We start from the raw sequence: 20,509 nt of genomic DNA on the forward strand, positions 1-20,509 counted from the left end.
ACAGAATTAGTGGAAGTCGGAAAGAGAATTAAGAGTGAACAAAATATTCTGATTTCTGGGGGAGAGATAACCCAACAAAATCAGCTTGTGCAAGACCTCCAGTCTATTTCTTAATAAGGACAAAAGACTGTTATGCTATTTCATGCTCCCCAAACTCATACCCTTAAGAGCAAAGAGTGATACGTGAAGGCAGCAGAACTTTAGAATAACAGAGACTTGGTTTCTGGAACAGAGTGGACTCGATTGTAAGTCATTTAAAGTATTATACTAACATGAAAACAGACAAGGAATGTGATATGGAAAATATTATAAAATTTACATATTTCTTAGAGCTGAAGCATCATCCTTCTAATAACTCCATAGATTTCACAGGAACTTCTGGAGTCTTCCTCCACCCCTTCAGGGTGTAAGTCCATTAATGTACCTCAGTAGAAAAACTACTTGAAGACTATGAGATCCCTTTAAAATTGCTGATATTCATTTCTGAATCTTTTGGCTAACATATAAAGCCTCTAAAAGCTTGTGTGTTAAGTCACTTCAGTTGTGTCCCGACTCTTTGAGATCCTATGGACTGTAGCCCACCAGGCTCCTCTGTCCATGGGATTCTCCAGGCAAGAATACTGGAGTGGGTTACCATGCCCTCCTCCAGGGGATCTTCCCAAACCAGGGATCGAACCCGTGTCTGTCTCCTGCATTGGCAGGTGGGTTCTTTACCACAAGCGCCACCTGGGAAGCCACTAAAAAAAGCTTATTCATCTGTAACTGAGAAAGTTTTCAAAAAAATAGGTGAATATCTTAAGGTTCATTTTATCACAGAACTCCCTCTCCAGGCAGTTTTCCCTGGTACATTCCTATAAGCGCTGCACATGAGCCCACTTTCAAGAAACAACCTGAATTCCACCCCAACTGCTCCCAACCCTCTGTCATGTGGCAACTATTTGACTTGCGAAGCAACTCCTGGTTGCCTGGGAGTGGAGCGCTCCTCCTTAGGGCCATATTTCTCACTACAGACACCTCAGGCTCAACCCAGGCACCATATCGGGTGGGCCCTCAGACATCCTGTGATGTCACACCTCCATCTATGTCCTCATTTGATGTCTTCTGCAGTCTTTCATGGGAGGAAAACATATGAATGTTTAGGGTTCACAAGTCTCTCAAATAATCAGCATTCTGTCACTCAGTGCGTTTCCATTTTTTGCTCCATGAATGAGTAAGAGCCAAACTTAATACTTGATTATTGGGGGAATCTGGGCTTCCCAGGTGGCTCAGTGGGAAAGAATCCACCTGCCAATGTGGGAGATGGGGGTTCAATCCCCAAGTTGGGAAGGAAGAAAAGGAAGAAATGGCAACTCACTCCAGTATTCTTGCCTGAAAAATCCCACAGACAGAGCAGCCAGGCGGGTTGCAGCCCATGGGGTCGCCAAGAGGCAGAGTGACTTAGCGACTAAGCACAGATAGGGATCACACCTGAGCTAAGAAACACGTGGCATCTTTTTTTCCTGGCTAACATAATCTGCATTAATACTAATAGCCTTAGAGTAGGTGTTGGCTTTTTTTTTTTTTTAGTTGCCTCAAGTCATTTTGAGAAGAGGTAGGAAGTCTAAAAAGTAGTTCAAAAAATAGGAGTCCCTTTCCCCCTCCTCGCTGCATGATTTCTAAGGCCACCTAAAATGCTATTTCCTCCAGGAAGCAACGGGGATTTCCTGAACTTCAAGCCATTAGTACTCCTTCTGTACCGCCAGCACTTTGACTACAGACTCCATCCACATCACATCAGTTACACTAGAGCTGGGCTACAGTTATTTGCATTCCTCTCTTGGCTAGTCACACAGAGGCAGAGTCCAGTGCTTACTGATCTCTGTGCCTGTCTCTGCCCCTGCAACACTCAGCCTAAGGCTCAGCACACGGTTGGGTGTTCAGTAAATGCCTTTCACTTCTAAAAATGAACTAAGTGTGCCTTATTAACAAAGCCTACAGCTTCTTTACAAGTGTATTCCAATAAAAAAAAAAAGTCTGCTTCTTAGGCGAGAATATCCTCATCTCATCCCTGTGCAAATATTTGTATGGGGACTGCATTAGAGCTACCTGAAAATAAGAAGTTATAATGGAAACAGTGACACAGCCTTAAGTGAGGCAACCCAAATAGGAACTACTTTAATACTTTTACTGAAATGTTCTCTGCTTGATAAAGTTCATTACCAGAATATCATCTTTAAAAGTGAAATGCATTCAGCTGAGCACTTTTTTTCATTTTGTAAATAGATTTTTCCTGCCTGAGCTCTCAGTATAAAGTACAAAATAGTCTTCCATAACATTAGAAAAATGTCACCCCGTACATAAAGCTAAATTTTTAAAAATAGGCTTTTTTCTTTAGCCTTTCAAAGGTACAGCAGTATCTTCCCAGAGCCATAACCCTGTACTGCCTACTATTGTTGCTATTTAGTTGCTAAGTCCTGTCTGACTCTGTGACCCTATGGACTGGAGCCCATCAGGCTCTTCTGTCCATGGGATTTCCCAGGCAAGAAAATTGATGTGGGTTGCCATTTCCTTCTCCAGGCGATTTTCCCAAACCAGGGATCAAACTTGTGTATCCTATATTAGCAGGTGGATTCCTTACAGCTGAGCCACACTGGAACCCCACGGCCTTCTATACTAAAGGCTGAGTCATCAGCCTGCAATTTGACACCTTCTAAAATGTGCTGGAATAACACAATAAGACTAGAATAAAGTTACATCCCCATGGGCTATCCTATGGCTATAAAGTCACCATCTTTTCAACATGACCCTACTTATTACTAGGGTTATATTTAAAATGACCCTGGCACTAATCTTTTTCTCACCCATTCAAAATGACATAGAAAAGTAGGTAGGTGTTAAATTTACAACCCAAGTGCCAAATTTTCACATCACATCAAATGAAAAATTTTATATATAGCATATCCATTGCTGAGTGTTTTGTTTTTACTTTGAGTTCTTGATCAATCTGGGGTGACTGTAGCCAGTTACCTTACACAGTAAGTTTGACTCCAACGATTTCACATGTGTTAGCTTTAGACAGCTAACTAAGATAAATAGTTTATCACCATTGTTACATCTTGGCAAAGAGATGATAGCAGAAATGAAACTTTGACCTTTAAGTTTTCAGTCTAGGAGTTATTTTTCTAAGAACTGAACATTCATATATTCATTCATGTCATTTTACCATAAACACTGTATTCTTGCTCTTCTTAACCAAAATTCAGATACACCTTCATGGTCCTTCCCCCTCTCAGATATACAACTTTACTTCTCTTCCCTCCACTAACCACCCCCCAAATTTTTTTTCTAAAGATTTCAAGCTAGAGAGAGGCAATTGACCTCAGTAAAATTTTCCATTGGCTTACTTTTTTTTTTTCTCTTTTCAAAGTACTCCTTAGGGAAAAAGAAAAAAGATAAACACACTTCATATAACAAGTGCCATAAGAAAAATATGTTCTGGCACTTTTCCCAACTTGTAACAGAAAAGAATTTACATCATCCAAGTATAAGTGCAAAGAGTAAAAGAAAGAAATCTCCAAATGGATTTCTGTTCCATTTTCAAACTCCAAGGCTAAGGGAACACAAGTGCTTCACTTCAGAAATGAATAACGAATGACTTCAGTACACATACACCTTTCTCTTTTTGGAGATATTGCACATAAAAGAGCATTTTTTTGGCACGGCTGACCTGCAGAGATGTGGAGCTAAGCAGAGTCATGAATTCACTCGCTCTGATATGCACACATGATACGCAATTAAAATCTCCATTCACATTCCTGCCGGGTTGTCAATCATGAGGAAAGCCTTTTTGACAACATTCAGCGAAGCGTACCAACTAACCGCTCAACAGGAACTTAAACAGTAACAGCTTTTGTTACTAGCAAGAACGATTTTCTTTTTTTTTAAAACCAAGATTGGGTTCAGTTTCTAAGAAATCATTATGCTCTGTATTTTATGGGCTTTCATTAAAAATGAAAATGTGTCAAGAAGATTTTGTATAGCAAGCAACGTGATGTAATATCTAGAAAATAGGAGATACGTAACAATTTCTAGCCTTTTCAACTGGGCGGGGGGGAATCTTTTTAACTTTTCCTGTGTAGAACAATGAACAATGATCTTATAAAGCAGAGTTCTGGGAAGAGATGTGATGTTTCTAATTCATTCTGAAGCTTTTCACTAGAATTTTCAAACTTTTCAAAGAGATCAGGTCTATATCTCACTTGAAAAGTGACTGACCAGTTTATAAACCAATAGGAAAGTGACATTTTTTTAATCATAAAGAAGAATATTTAGCATGTCAGAAATACTGCATGCATTAAAGCTTTCAATTTATAGCACTCCACAGAAAATATTATGCACATAAATTCTCTACAGATGAACCCAGAAGGTACTCTGCTCATAACTTAGTTTCTGTTGAACATCTAATCAAAGACTGTGCCCTTCGTAATAGCACATTAGTTTGCTTTAAAGTCATAAATCCATAAAAACAGGGCCCAGTAAAATTGAATACAGGATGCTTGTTAATCGGCTGCTGTGTCTGTTTTGAGCAACTAACCTGGGATTGTAAATTTGAAACAAGTTAAGACTATCAGATATTGAAATATTTGTCTTTCTACTTATCATGCTCTGTAACTGAGAGAGCAGATGCATTCTGACCATTAGCAGTCATGACAAATTGCCTTGCTAATGAACGTTACACACTGGAAGTGCCATAACTGATTAAACTACAATTTCCCACTACCAGAGAGAGAGAGAGAGAGAATTGGGGACTCCAGCAGTGGGCAACTCTGATATTCTGCCAACAGGCCTTCAGGCCAGTGTGTGATATTTTGAAAAACACTCTAAATTCCATATGAACAGATTCTAGAAGCCTATGTGTATACAACAGGTTTTTAAAGAACATTAGATAAAACAGCTTAGGTTGGAGCTGATGAGCCATGAAAAATGGATGCATTTTAACTATTTGATATCTTTGCAAGTAGGTATTAAAGAATATTCTCTGGTGTGGGTTTTTTTTTTTTTCCCCTCTCTCTCTCCTTCCCTTTCCCCGCCCCCAAAACATCGCGTGTGCTTTGCATTTCACATAAAATCTTTCTTTTGTCAGTTCCTTTGTCGGTGCAAAATTGGCAGCAGTTCAAATTCAAAGTACTCCTATTCATTTACTGACCAATGTCATTCTAGTTCACATCAGCCAGCGAGCTAAGCTCTAAAAACATAAAAGACTTGCTTCACCACTGACGAATAATGTGTACATTTTTACAGAGCTTAAACCTTAATGCTTTCCCTGAAACTAACAATACAGTATATCTTATCATTCCTTTTTCACAAGCAAGCAGCTGCTGAAACGCTTGCCACTTCAAAATATCAATTGCTTGCCAGAATTTTCCTCCACACACCCTGTCAAACTCATGTATATTGTGCAACGAAAATGGTGCAGGACGCAAAGCTAGAAATTGTGTCAAATTCTGCTGTAAGGGTGTGATGTGCAAAGAACAATGTATGACAACCGTAGAGACTACAAACAATGGCACTGGAGCCAGGGACTTCATAGATCACAACTGTGCCTGTACATATTTCATTGTAGGCATTATATATTTAAAGCATGACAAATGTATCGTCCTACATTATGTGCTACACAGAGGCTCCTCCCACAGATCGCCTTTCACGTCTCTCCTAGTGATGGAAACACAGTTGAGTTTCATTTCTTTTTCTTTTCTGAAAACATTTAAGGTTCTCAAGTCTTCAAGGAAGAAGACACACTCTCACACACGCACACAAACGAGGCTATCCAAATGAATAACAGAAAACAGAAGACAAGAATACAAGATGAGAAAAGGAGATCTTGTTCACTTAACATTTTGGCTGCTCTCTGAGGACACAAAGGCAAGGATTATCTTAAACAGTAACCAAGGGTATCAAGAGAACTACACTATCACTATTCCTGTAAACTGTTGTCTGCCTAATTTTAATGCAGATAAGTGCTGGCTTATTGATTTGTGCGATTTTCTAGCAAAATGGAAATCCCACGTGAATATGTTCTTTGTGTGCAGAAAATATGGTTTAAGAAGCTTTTACTCTTATTGCTTCCCTATGCCAAAAGAACAATTAAGCAAATAATATTTCACTACTGGATCAGGTCTATAAACTAACACGGATTCCTGTCTGTTTAGACTTTATCCCTTCTCGTTTTCCGATTCGCTCTGTTTACTTTAAAAGCTTCTGGTTATTGAAAAGTTGTTTTTCTTCCAAACATCTCTTCAAATAACGTGTAAAATCTGAAAACAGCCTCCCTTTGGAACACATTTACTTAATTATAAAGGGGTTCATGGCTCTAACAACCTCACACTAACTCAGTCAATGACTGCAGAAAGGGAAACATGTTTATAGGAGATTAGTATGAATCTATATTCATCTCCTCCACAACCTAGCTTAGGTTACAAAACCTTTATCACCCAATTAGCTTGGTGTGGAATTAACTAACTCGAAGTTAAGGAAAACTTCAAGTCAGATATGCTTTTAAGGTGTTAATAAATATTTTGGAGACAGAATAGGTGGTTTAGGTGCTTAGGGGTGCTGACCTTTGCTGTGTTGATTAGTGGGACAATGCCACATTATTAACACGCAGCAGCTGTACCTGAACTGTTGCCATGAATATAATAGCCTTTTATAGCCATCAGGGGAGGGAGGTGGGAGGCCTTTATTAACCACTAGACATGATTAGCACATTATGTGAACTTCAGTAGGCAAATTATCTCTTATTGAAATATAATGTTGGTTATAACTAGCTGTAAACATGATTTTTAAAACTTCCCAGTGAACAACTCCAGGTTTCACTACCATTCAGTTCATTATTGGCTGGTAATCGATGAAAACAGGTTCTATTGGGGAATGTACTTATGGGAACTGAATCTCCAAAAGGCAGACCTTGTCACCAGAGGCTGACTTGAAAACTACTTGGCGTTCCAAGTTCAGGGATATTAGCATACATGCAAACTTTCTCTCTTTAATTAAGTCAAACTGTTCATGAACTAGAAAAGCTGCTTTGGGATTTTTCTTCTTCTTTATTTCTTTAATCAGTTCTTAAAAGATTAGTTTTGCAGTAAATTTTGGAGAGTTACCTTGAAAAATAACAGCATAATTTATTTCAAAAAGCTTAATTTGGAGAGAGAAAAAGATTATCCCATCAGCCTTAGTAACTGAACACCGTGCAGAGAGTCCATTATGAACAGTCTTTTATGCCCTGGCAGAAAGTCATTAACATAAAATAAATCATTAGCTTTGATATTAAGCTTCTACTATCTGCAGGTTTCTATGATTAATGTTCATGACTGCATCTGCCAAATGATAAAATATACTTTTTGTTGAAAGGTTACCCTGCCTCTTTATTATTAACATTTCTCTTTATACAATTGTTCCTGGCATTTTAGGTGAAGGCATATTGGTGTAGAAGGAAAGAGTTGGTTTTTTACAAGGGCTTGGAGATGCCAATGCATATAACACTTTACCCATCATTTTTCAAATTAACCATTTAATTGAGTTAAAGGACCCAAGAATATCAGGTGGTGCGCAGACATGCTTTCAGTGTAATTGGACTATCTTCAGATCCAGTTGGTCCACTGTTTAATTAATCTTGCACATTACATTGCCCATCTCTGGCCCATATATCAGAGGAAGGGAGTAATGGGCAAGCTTAGTCCCCTGAAGTCAGGAACTACAAGAGGTCATTTCCCTCTGGAGCAGGCATTCTCAACTTTATTTTATCTCCTTACACTGCACCATAGACAACAGATTCCACCCCAGCATCTCTCATTAGGTACACTGACTCACAATACAGAAAGGGAAAAAGACACTCCCTGGGGGCTTATCAACATCTGAGACAGGGGGATTACAGGCTGTACAGACACACACCTCATCTTCCCCAATTCACCTCTGACCCACTAGAAAGGTTATTCCTCTCACTCCTTACCTGAAAGAATCACTAACCTATGATTTTGGGAGAAAAAGTCATCCCACTAAGGTAGCAGAAATAGAAGAAATGGGCTGAGAATACAGTATTTTTCTAAAGTCTTGAATGGCTTGAATTTTTGAACATCTTTTCTCACATGGTTTCAAAATAATCTACCTCTGTTGACTCCTTGATGCTCATAAGGTTGCCTTGATACAAACATAAGTTATTTCCTCTAGGGGATGCAGGCAAGATTGGGACACAGGTGGATGAAAAGTTTTTAGTTATCAGAACTTTTACCAGACATAGAACAGAGTAAGGCTTCTAAACAGAAAAGGAAACAATTGGAGGGAACCATATCCTCTCAGGGTTATATTTATTTTGCCTAGGGGGTAAGTCAACACAGGTTCAAGAGCCCAGGTTTTATCTGAAATCTTCAACAAGAGTCTTCTTCAGAGAGGCCTAGGGTTTTCCTCATAAAAGACCCAGTTCTTTAGTCTTACTAAGGTATAATTTGTCCAATTAAAGCCCTATCATTGTGAAAAACACTGTCACATGTGAAATATGGCTAAGTTTCTTAAAAAGGAGTGGTAATGAGGCATTCCTGCTAGCTAGCTAGTATGATTGCCTTTGTTGTTGTACACACTGATTCTGCCACTTATGGTAAACTCTTTTGCATTTATGGGAAAAAATATATCCAGGACAATGTGGAACACAGTAAAACACATGCTCACCCAACACACACACGTGCACATGCACGCACACATGCCAATTTGTCTACCAGGTAACTAACTTCCAGAGAGGGGCTCAAAGACTTGAATGGAAAAGTATTCCATGCAGCAACTGATAGTTACAACTGTGGATCAGATACATGTAACTTATAAGCCCACATAGTAACTCAAAACACTATATTTTCTTGGCCACTAGCAAAGCTTCTTATCAACCAACCATGGCACTAGTTTATTTAGGAGTCCTTACAAGACAGCTTCATAAAAGCACATAACTCAAGAATGAAAAACAATAAATACTTGGCTAAAGCTGAACCATTAAAAACTCCAAAGTGAAAAATGGACAAGCAGAAAAGCATTGAGAGTGACATGGGTTTCATGACCTTTGTTAGCATAAAAATAAATCAGTGATGATGTTTCACAAATACAATGGAAATCTGAAGATAGATTTTAAAAGTTAACTTTTTAATCAAGGAAGGCAAACTCACTGTAGATCAAATAAAGAGACCTGGGGAAATATTACAGGGGGTTTCTTTTTGGCATCACCCCTCCTCTGATCTTTTTGCTGCATCCAGGCACAGAGCAATATAATGTTCCCATTTTCAAAATGAATGCTATAGGGAGGAACATGTTATAACCAGGAAAGACTCATTTCAGGTTAATGTGAATTCCATGTCTCAAAGTATTATGGAAGAACTGCTATAATTAACAGTCTGTTGGCACTTCCATTATAAACCACATTTCTAAGCAGTTTATAACTCAACTGTTTTTAATGGGAAATTACTCTTCAGGATGAAACTTGGCATGCATGGTTTAAAACAAAAAATGCTCAACTTCATTAGGGCAGATGTAAGCTGTAGCATCTTGGTGGGCTGCTTTCCTAGGACAGTCCATTTAACACAATTCACTATCTACTGCTGGTCCTGTCAACCCTTGGAGACCACAGGCTATCTGATTCTGGGAAGTACATCTTCAAAGAAAACGATCAATTGAATAATAGTTGTTCTTGGGCCTCCTCAGGGGATACCAAAATCTGAAGTTTCTCAAGTTCCTTATATAAAGTGATACAGTATTTGCATGTAACCTACACACATCCTCTGTTACTTTAAATCATCTCTGGAATACTTATAATGCCTAATATAATGTAAATACTATACTAATAGCTGCAAGCACTATGTAAATGATATGTAAGTAGTTGCTGCTGGTGCGGCAAATTCAAGTTTTGCTTTCTGAAACTTTCTGGAATTCTCAACCCCCCCCAAATATTTTCTATCCGAAGTTGGTTGACTTGCCAATGCAGAACCTGCATACATAGAGAGGTGCATGCATGCATGCTCAGTTGTGTCTGACTCTTTGCGACCCCATAGACTGTAGCCCACCAGGTTCATCTGTCCACGGGATTCTCCAGGCAAGATTATTGGAGTGGGTTGCCATTTCCTTCTCCAGGGGATCTTCCCAACCCAGGCATTGAAACAGCATCTCCTACATTGCAGGTGGATTCTTTATCACTGCACCACCTGGGAAGCCCATGGAAAGCTGATGTATATTAATAACATGAAAATGGAAATAAATAAGAAAAAAAGAAAATATCTTTAAGATTGGTAATAGTAAACATTCCCATGTTAAAATTTTGTTTAAATTCAATTAAACAAGGCAGCTTTCATACACTTAGATGCTTCATGGGGAAGCTTCTTGCAGCCAAGATTATAGCTATGTCTTTGGGGCCCACAGTATTTATAACTATGCTGTATCACAATGTTGTTTTCTCCTAAAGATATACATGCTAGATTCTTAGATTTGGCTGTATACAACATAAGTTTTATCTTTAACAGTTGATCCAATATTTTAAAAATGCAATTGTTCCTAACAGTTCATCGAGTCATGATATTACTTTTCCTTGAAATATAAGTTAAATATTCTACCTTATGACTTCTCAGAAACCTTGAGATTCACCTTTGGATAAGCTAAGATGTAGGATGACAAGCTACCTAAAAGTGATTAGTTAAATAGGTTCTTCATTTCCAACTATTCCCATCTTAGTTATCTATGCATATTCTGATGAGAACACGTAAACATGCCAACCCATATAATCACTATAAATATAACTCACCTGACTTACCACGTGCAACTAAAGATCAGAAGATCATAGTCCCACTTTCGTACTATTTTAGAGGCTAAATTAAGATTTCTCACTGATAAGGGATATTCAAGGAGCTGATCCCAAGCTCTAGATACACTGTGCCTAAAATGTGCTGGAAGAAAGGAACAGTGAGCGCTTAGAAATACCCACCATGGCTTTCCTCTCGGGATCACACCTGTTTTCTTAGTCCATTATTCTATGATCCTAGGTCATTCACTCAGCTGGGGAAAAGGATAGCAGCCTAGTTGAGGAATTTAAGAAGTGGATCTGGGCCGGTGGACTGGAAGATTCCAATTTTCTGTGCCCAAAAAAGGTCAAGTACTGGGGGTAGGATGGACTTGCTCTGATGCACGGCTATGATGGCAATGATGACAAGCACCAAAGGCGGCCAGGATGGACACAGTGGCGAGCCAAGGGTCTGAGGAGAGGGAGTACAGGTGAGAAAGTACAGGCCTTCCGCGTTCAGACCCAGACTGGGAAGGAGAAAAACGGGACGGGAATGGTTCCAGGACTGGGGCTGTTTGGGAAGGGGACAAGGAGAAGGGAGGGAGGAGGCACCAGACAGACAGACAGAACAGCTGCTGAGGGCAGGCTTCCATCTAGACAGGAGGATCTCCAGTAGTTGAGAAATATCCCCAGGGTCTTTTCAACTTTCTAGTAAGTTAGCAAAATGTTGGGAAGCACAAGAAAAAGTCATCCTTCGTGGTTAAGTAAGATTTCATCTATGTCCATCACCCCAGTCCCCTAACCTATCCCTTTCTTGAATTGAGCCCATCACACAAAAAAGTATGACCACAAGAAATAGCCCCACACACCAAAACCAACATTTGAGATCCATTCTGGTACTAGGAAAACCACTGTTAACTGGGAACTTTCCCTACTTCTTTCAGATTCAAGTGCCTTACATTTTTCTCTGTTCTTAGCCCCTTGCAATCACGTCACTTAAAAAAACAACAATAAGCAGCTGATGAGATAATATTTAAATATTAGTTTAGTTTTTCCAGCTAAGAGAAATAGCAAAATGCTCCTTAGTATCATCACTCAGTAACTTTAAAATAAACGGTAAAATATGAGAATAGTAAATAATGTAAGCTATTTTAAAAATAACATGAGCTCCAAAGCTCATAACTAAAATTTTTGCATAGACATTTAAAATTGGAGTTTATGACACTGAGATATCCCACAAAGTCAAGATATTAATAGCTACATTTGAGGTTTTTGTATGACATCTGACTCAGTGGCCAAAACCATGATTGCTTGGCTTAAAGCTCTTATCTATAAATTTATTTAAAACATCTTTAAAGACCTCAAAACTTATGAAAGATGCCAGCTTAAAAAAACTCCCATGGGAGTTTTAATTACACTAATGATGTTCAAAGTATTGACTATGAATTTCCCAAAGTCCTAGAAGTTATGGGGGTAGGGAGGGAACTAATCAAGCATGATGCTCTAAATTGCTTATAATCCTCCCCCTCCCTCCTCTCTCCCCTCCTCCTCCTTTTTCTTACATTTATTAAAGCAGAAATAATGACTCTATCATAATGTGCTTGCAAATCCTGTATTTTAGGAAGGGTGAGTTTTGCCACATTAAAGAAAACACATAATACTCTAAACAGGAAAATAAGCTCGAAGGAGATTCTGAAGAGATGGCAATGAATCTTGTTTTTCTCAGAAGTCATCAAATGTCTAATGTTAGCCCTGACATTTTAAGTCAAAGTTCATCACAAACAGGTTCTTCCTCCTATGTTTATGTGAAAAGATGATACATTCTCCTTCCTCATTTCAGTGACAAAAGCCCAATATTCCAAATGCCCATTATTCTTCACTCTGTATATAGCCAGTATTAAGCATGGGTTTGTGTTATGAACTTCCTTGTGTCTAAATCAGTCAAAGAAAGATTCAGGGCCTGATTCCACAAAAGCAACCGCTGAGAACAGTAAAGACCATTATTTCCTCTCCCACTGCTGGCAGAGGTCAGCATCCCTGTCATTAGCCATGTCATAACATAATTGTATTACTACTCCTTATGTGGGCAGATACTGAGCAATAACTGAACACATCACATCATTGCAGAAATGAAAAAGTGCCACTTCTTTGTCCCAATTTAGCATAAAATCAGTGAAAACAATCTTCAGAAATGACACTGCACTAGAAACTGAAAGGAACTGTTATTACTCTGTGGGTATATATTTCAACTAATGTTCTGACATCTTCAACTAGAACAAAAAAGAGGACTCTATTTTACTACTGAGCTCCAATTGGGAGTGCCTATAATCCAATTTTTTTTTTTTGTAACATTCAGTTCAATTAAGGGATACAATGTTACTTAAAATAGCCTTCATTAGATGAAACTCCAGTATGGTACCCATCTCTCAATGTCTCAAACAAAGCCATGCTTTAAGTTGCCAGAGGTAAACAGTGTTACTCTGAGCCTACATGTTCCTGTCCAGTCTATGAGTTACACTGCTATTTCAAAGGCTGACCTATATACAGCAACATGCCATCCAGTTCTGGCTGTTTGTATAAGAAGAGATGCTTTGCACAGTTGTCATAACCAACATCAATGCATTGTTCTCACTCTTCTCCCCCAATGGACTACATGAAAACGGAGGCCACTTTGCATGATGATGTGCTCATAACCTAACGTGTTCTTGCAAAAGAGCGATACTAAATTAAACTGTTATCCAAAAAATTGCTCCTCCAGAGTTTATTATCTGAACAATATAAGTAGTGTTTTGGCAATCTATAGAGCAGCAGTGCTGGAGAATGTCAGCAAAGTAAAACAACCTCGTTTTAGTTTAGAAAAGCTTCAGGAAGAGGATATTCATTTTCTGGATTAGGGTCTCTCCTGACATTGAAAAAAATAATGTCACTGGAGAAAGTCTAGTCAGTGTGTGGTGCTGAACCACAGAAAGATACTAGTTCCGCTGGGATTTAGCACACTGACTTTAGTAAAGTGTCGACAGATTTCAAATAAAGACAATTAGTAATTTATGATCTTATCATCCTACTGAAAACAAATAACCTGACAAAGTGACTGTTTCTTGTAATAAACTACACACTCATGACACCTCTGAAAGAGACAAGCTTTACTTTGCACTCTTCTCTCTTTGGGGGGAGTCAGTTAGCTTGTTTTCACTAATGTAGATACAGATTATTTCACCTCTTTCAAACTTCTGTCCACCTTTCAGATCCCTGCAAATCTACTTGAGTCACTGCAAAAATGAACGCTGGCCGACTACACTCTAAGCAGCTCAAACTGTGTAACTGGACAGAAATTTTGTGCCAATGCTAATCACGGTGGAGAAGAAAACATTAGTGCCGGGGCTTTCTGGGGCCTAGCAAATCTACTCAGTACACAAAATGTAATCAAGAATGAGTGACAAATACAGCTGATAGACTGCTACCCAGAGAAGGGCAGGAGCAGACATCCTGAGGCAAACATTTCCATGAAGTCTCTTCCTACTATGAAAAGTGTATCTTATGACTGTGCATCTTTAAAAATCCATTATTCCCCAAATAAGTAAAATAGAAGACTTGCATCCAGTCTATAGAAAGGGTGGCTCATTTGCATTTAAAAAGAACAGTTTGCTCCCCGTACACCGGGTGACTTAAAAGGAACTTCAATGAGCTAGTAAAAAAAATTCTGAAGACTTTCTAAATTAATTTATTTTTTGCACAGTACAACCCACTAAAATTGTTTAAAGCACTTAATTGGAAAATGATTTAATATATTGGAGCAATTCTTGATTTTCCAAAGCATTTAACTTTCAAATTAAATCTGACCCTCCTATCACTAGAATGACGAGTGAAATGTGTATCTAAGACATTATAAAATCACAGATAAATTTAATAAGATTCGTCCAGTTTCACTGACAAAATGTTTCTGACCTTTTGGTTCCAATTACTACTGTGGAATAGGTCTTTACTATCCAACTCAAGACTGCTGCTACCTTGCTATTATTTTTGTTAGTAGTCGTGTTATAAGCAAAATAAAATGTTACATAAACAAAACACCTCCTTATTAAGGCAAAACAGACTTTAGAATAAAAGAGCTATGTTACCAACAAATAATGAAACTTCTTCACAGAAACTTCTCTGGTCAAAGTTCCCTCACCCTCCAACTTGTCCCTAGCTACAGAGCTGCTTCCTGCGGGATGAAAAGCCTTTCTACCTTGTCCCAGACTAGACATCTCTGGTTTCTAAATTGCCTAGATATCATCAACACACGTTGGTCTTACACCGTACACAGGGCATCAGGGAACTTCTCCACGGGATGATATAACTCACAGCTCTGTGGGGTGTGTGTCTGGAGTGTGTCTGGAGTGTGAGTGAGTGTGTGTGTGTGTGTGTGTGTGTGTGTGTGTGTGTGTGCGCGCGCGCGCCTGGATTGACCAAGACTCGGAGTTGCGAGTCTGCAGCGTGCTAGGGAGCCCGGGGGCTGAGGGTGAAGCGCGCTAAATACCTCCGGATCACGTAAAATAGCTCCTTGATGATGACTCGCCACCGGGCAAATGTTACGAGTCCCAACGCTCTATCCAGTGGAATTCACCGAGGGGCCGACACGGAATCGCTGGCAGAGGCACGGTGTCCACCGAGTGGGAGCTGGGCGTCTAAACCGCTCGCCCAGAGTCTCAGAGAACTCAATTCTCCCCGCCACGTTTCACCGGGCGGGACTGCTTAGACATGTCCAAAAAGCCCGAGGCGAGGTCTCGGACTTGGTCCCCCACGCGTCCTCCCTCCGGGAGGTGAGAGTTCGGGGAAGCGCAGGAGTCGCCCCCTTCCTATGTACCCCCAGACTGATCCATCCTTGGGACAAGCGGAGCTCCGCAGAAGCCCCGCTCACCCTCCTGGCCGGCTTCGCCCCGGGTCCCCGCGGCCTGAGCACCTGGGGTCCCCGGGCTTCGGGTACATTCCAGCCCGGGACCTGCTCGCGTCCCGCGCCAAGTGCTGCTGCTCCGAACAGGAACGCGGCGCGCCCGCCCAGTTCCTAACAAACTCGCGGTTTCTGCGCGCACCTCCGGGCGGGAGCTGTCCCCGGGACCCGGCGCTCCCGCGGCACCCCGGCCTGCAGACCCGAGCCCGGACACTGGGCTCTGCCGCCGAGCGGCTTCGGGAAAACAAAAGAGTTGCGGAGCGCCGTTCCCGGGCTGGGGGCGTCTCCGGGTCCCCGGCACCCCGACTCCCAGCGGCTCCCCTGGCAACTAATCCCGGGCAGGGGAGCGGTGCCACGAGCCCCCGCAGCCCGCACAGGAGCGAAGGAGGAAGGGGAAACAAGAAAATCAATGGAATTCTCTCACTCTCCGCCTGCGTTCCGGGACCCCAGACACACCCCCAAAGTATTCTGCGGTTCTTCCTTAATTTCTTTCCCCCCCCCCCACCAGCGCCCGCGGCAACCCTAGGCAGGGCTACTGAGTCGCGATCAGCGGGAAGGGAACGATGGAGCAAAGCGCGTCACTTTCCGCACCATCGCGGTGCAGGGCAAAGCCCGGGAGCTGCTCCGCAAAACTGACTCCCCGAGCGCACGCCCCGGCATCCGCGGGGCTGTGAGCCGAGCGCGCCCGGGAGACCGGCCTTCGCGGCCGGCCGGCGGGCCTGCCGCCGCCCCCCTCCCGGGACCGAGCAGCCAGAACGCGGCGGAAACAAAAGCAGAGCGTTCACCTTGTTGCAATAGTAGGGGTCCAGGCAGGGAGTGGGTCCCAAACAGGGCGCGTCGGGCGCAGCGGCGGGCTGGGCTGGAGGTGGATAAAATCTTACGTCCATTTCACTCTCACATCAAGCAAACTCCTTTTCTGTGCCTTAAAAAAAAAAAAAAAGTGTCCAGCAAAACAAGCTTAGACGGAACAGAGAGAGGTGTCTGGACTCAGGAGTAAAAGAAACACCTTCCTTCCCTCACATCCGTTTGTGGTTTGTTTAAGAAGAAGAGGAGAAAAAAAAAAAAAAAAAAAAAAAAAAAAAAAAAAGAGGGGGGAAAAGCGCTCAACTCCCCCAAGCCACGGCGCGCACCCGTCGGCGCCGAGCGCGCAGCCCGCTCCGCCGCCGGGCAGGTAACTTCATGCGCTCATTGTCCCCCCGCCCTCGCCCCCATCCCCGCCTCCCGCGCCCCTCGCCGCCCGGCACACGCGCTCGGGCTCTAGGTCCTGGGCGTTTTATTGAAGTCTCTGAGTTGCTCTGCTTGGAGTTTATTTTCTCCACCTTGGAGGCCTGGAATGGGGTGGGGAGGACCGGAGAGGGGGACAGGGCGGTGTGCGTGTGTGTGTGTGTTTGTGTGGTGTGTGGAGGGGGGCGGTGAGCGACCCGGGCCCGGCGGGGTGGGGTGCGTGGCGGGACGCGGGTTGCTGGCGGCCCAATGGCGAACGCTCGGGGCCGGGGGCCGGAGGAGGGTGGAGCGGAGAAGGACCAGGAGAGCGCGGCTGGGCCCCGGGAAGCCTCCGCTGCGCCCGGGCCGCGCTCTCCTGGCCGCGGCGCGACGCACACAAAGGGGCCGGCGAGCCCGAGCCCGAGGCGGCCGCGGGGCCCGGAGGGGAGCGCGCAGCCAGGGGGCGCTGTGGTGCAGCCCACTCCGCAGCCCCGCCCCCGGCCCCGCCCCGGCCCCGCCCCGCTCCCGCCGGCCCCGCCGCGGCCGTCCGCACCTCTCTCTCTGGCGCTCTGCACCTCTACCCGCGCGGCCATCCCCACCCAGCTATCCGCTCCCCACCCCAGTTCCCGCTCTTGGGTGGAGGTGACTGCTCCTGCCTGCGCCTCCTTAGGAGCCGGGAACCCTTGGGGAGCGCCAACCCTCTGCGCGCTCTAACTGGTCTTCTGTCCCAGGGACCCCCAAGGGAGGGCAGGGTGGATGGGCTCTAAGAGTCTCCGTTCTCTTGCTGATTCCTGCCGCCAGCCCTCACCTTCCCCTGGTCTCTGTTCCCCTGGAGGGTTAGCGAAGGCTAAGGCTGCTTTGTTGTTCAGTCGCTCAGTCATGTCTGCCTCCTTGCCACCCCATGGTCTGCAGCAGGCCAGGCTTCCTTGTCCATCACCAAACTCCCAGAGCTTGCTCAAACTCATGTCAACTGAGTCAGTGATGCCCGTCTCCTCCTCTGTCCTCTTACTTCTCCTCTTGCCTTCAATCTTTCCCAGCATCAGGGCCTTTTCCAATGAATTGGCTCTTAGCATCAGGTGGCCAAAGTATTGGAGCTTCAGCTTCAGCATCAGTCCTTCCAATGAATATTCAGGGTTGATTTCCTTTAGGATTGACTTGTTTGATCTCCAAGGACTCTCAAGAGTCTTCTCCAACACTACAGTTGGAAAGCATCAGTTCTTAAGCACTCAGCCTTCTTTATGGTCTAAGTCTCACATCCATATATGACTACTGGAAAAACCACGGCTTTAACTCTACGGACCTTTGTCGGCAAAGTAATGTCTCTGCTTTTTAATATGTTGTCTAGGTTTGTCTGAGGACAGTATAAGGAAGGATAAAATGAACATCCCTTGAGGTCTACACATGGCTCCTTTAGGAACATTTTGTTAGGCATTGCTTTATATTTCTTACAACATTTTCATCTTAAGTCATTGTTTTCTTTCTTCCCTCATCATTTTTTAAGTGGCAAGAGTACAGCTTCCTCTCTACCTCCAGATTAACACGGTGCAAATTGGTGTAGGAAGAGAGAACTGTAAGATAAAAGAATTTTTCTCTACCGGATTCAGAAGAACCTCTGTGTTTCCAGGTCCTTCAAGGAGTGATTGATCGGTCATATGTGTTGATGTCTCCATAAAAATCCCAAAGACCGGGGTTCAGAGAGCTTCCAGAGTGGTGAACAGTAGAGGTACTGGGAGAGGGCATGTGGCCGTTCCACGTACCTTGCCCTCTGTAGCTCTTTCATCTATTTGTTCCTCTGTGTCCTTTATTATACCCTTTTATAATCAGGTGATAGACAGTAAGTCAACCTTTTCCTGAGTTCTGTGAGCCACTCCAGAAAATTAATCAACCCCAAGGAGGTGCCATAGGAACCTCTGATTTATAACTGATTGGTCACAGACATAGATAAATAGGGACTCCCCTAGTGTCCAGTGGCTCAAGACTCTGCGTTCACAATGCAGGAGGCCTGATTTCGATCGCTAGTCAGGGAACTAGATCCCACATTCCACAACGAAGATCAAAGATCCTGTGTGCTGCAACTAAGACCTGGTACAGTGAAATAAATATTTTTCTTTTTTTAAATGTTTTGTGCCTGCCTGGATAGAAGCTGGGTTTGGGGGAGAAGGGATACACATACATGTATGGCTGAGTCCCTTAGCCCTTCACCTGCAACTTCTGAAACATTGTTAATCAGCTATACTCCAATACAAAGTAAAAGTTTGAAGTTTGAAAAAAAGAAGGAGCGGCATAAGTAACAACCCAGACTTGCAATTGGAAGTGTGTAGGTCTTTGGCGGGGAGTGGGTGGCAGTCTTGTGGGACTGAGCCCTTATCCTGTGGGCTCTGATGTTATCTCCAAGTACATAATGCCAGAATTGAGTCCAACTGTAGGACACCCAGCTGGTGTTACAAGATTGCTTGATGTGGAGGAAATCCACACATCTGGCATCAGAAGTGTTGAGTGTGAGTAGTGTAAGAGCAAAAGAAAAAGACAGGAAGCAGACCAAGATTTTCCCAACTCAGGTGCGAATTTGAGCTGTTGGCCAAAAAATTTTAAGTTCTTAACTCTAATCACTCATATATAGAGAGTAGACCAGGAGTGTCATCTCCGTGTAATCTGAAAAACTACTCTCTTGATAACGCTCCACCCAGGACCAGTCATGATCATGTCTCAAATGGGTGGGTGCGCTTCTACCAAGAAAAACTTGGGGAAATTTGAAAAGCAAGACCTCTGAGTAAATCTTATTGATTTGAAAGATAAAATAGTAGAGGATCATTATAACTTTTAAAAGAAAACCTTTTTATTTTATATTGGAGTATAGCCAATTAACAATGTTGTAATAGTTTCAGGTGGTGAGTAAAGGGACTCAGCTCTATGTATACACATATCCAATCTCCCCCCAGTTCCCACCCAGTCATTATATTACTTTTCAATTTCTGCAACATTTAACTCTATGTCATGGCTTTTTGTTGTTGTTAGTCTCTAAATCATATCTTGACCCTTTTGTGACCTCATGGGCTGTAGCCTGCCGGGCCTCTCTGTCGGTGGGATTTCCCAGGCAAGATTACTGGAGTGGGTTACCGTTTTCTTCTCCAGTGGATCTCCTGACCCAGGGATCAAACTCCTATATTGTCTCCTACATTGGCAGCAGATTCTTTACCACTGAGCTACCAGTGAGGCACACATTTGTCCATTTAATCATACATGTGTACATTCTTCATCAAAGGTTTATGAGCTGGGGGGAAAGCACTATGCTGTATGTTGGGTGTAGGTTAACATATAAAAACAAATTACTTTAAAACACTTTCTTCTTTAAATGAGTTTAAAGTCTTACTGAGCAGTGTTTCCAGCAATGTTTGTTCAGTGAAATCACCTTAGAAGCTTCAAAAAATACTTGTGCCTGGGATCCTCCTGCAAAGAATCTGATTCAGTTCATTTGGGGTAGGGCCTCAGCATAGGACTTTTTAAAAGCTCTCAGCTTTTAAAAAGATTGATGCCAATTAGTCTAGAAGGAAAGATAAGATGGGCAGAGAGGGAATGTTTAAAAGCATGAAATTTTAGTA

The 20,509-nt window shown here is 42.6% G+C and overlaps 1 protein-coding gene across 3 annotated transcripts in view; it reads right to left on the minus strand.

The window, feature by feature from the left end:
* Nucleotides 1–16,850, minus strand: part of TOX (thymocyte selection associated high mobility group box) — a 307,493-nt gene extending 290,643 nt beyond the window's left edge. The window contains exon 1 of one of the 3 annotated variants that reach the window (XM_043483897.1): nucleotides 16,493–16,850. In XM_043483897.1, the coding sequence (XP_043339832.1) occupies nucleotides 16,493–16,594 (102 nt within the window). In that variant the 5' untranslated portion in view covers nucleotides 16,595–16,850. Of the gene's footprint in view, nucleotides 1–15,296; nucleotides 15,419–16,492 lie in introns of those variants that run through there. The other 2 variants (XM_043483896.1, XM_043483898.1) reach the window with 2 other exon arrangements.
* Between the last annotated feature and the right edge of the window lie 3,659 nt (nucleotides 16,851–20,509).

This window comes from Cervus canadensis, chromosome 12 (assembly GCF_019320065.1).
Source record: "Cervus canadensis isolate Bull #8, Minnesota chromosome 12, ASM1932006v1, whole genome shotgun sequence".
In the NCBI taxonomy this organism is placed as follows: Eukaryota; Metazoa; Chordata; class Mammalia; order Artiodactyla; family Cervidae; genus Cervus; species Cervus canadensis.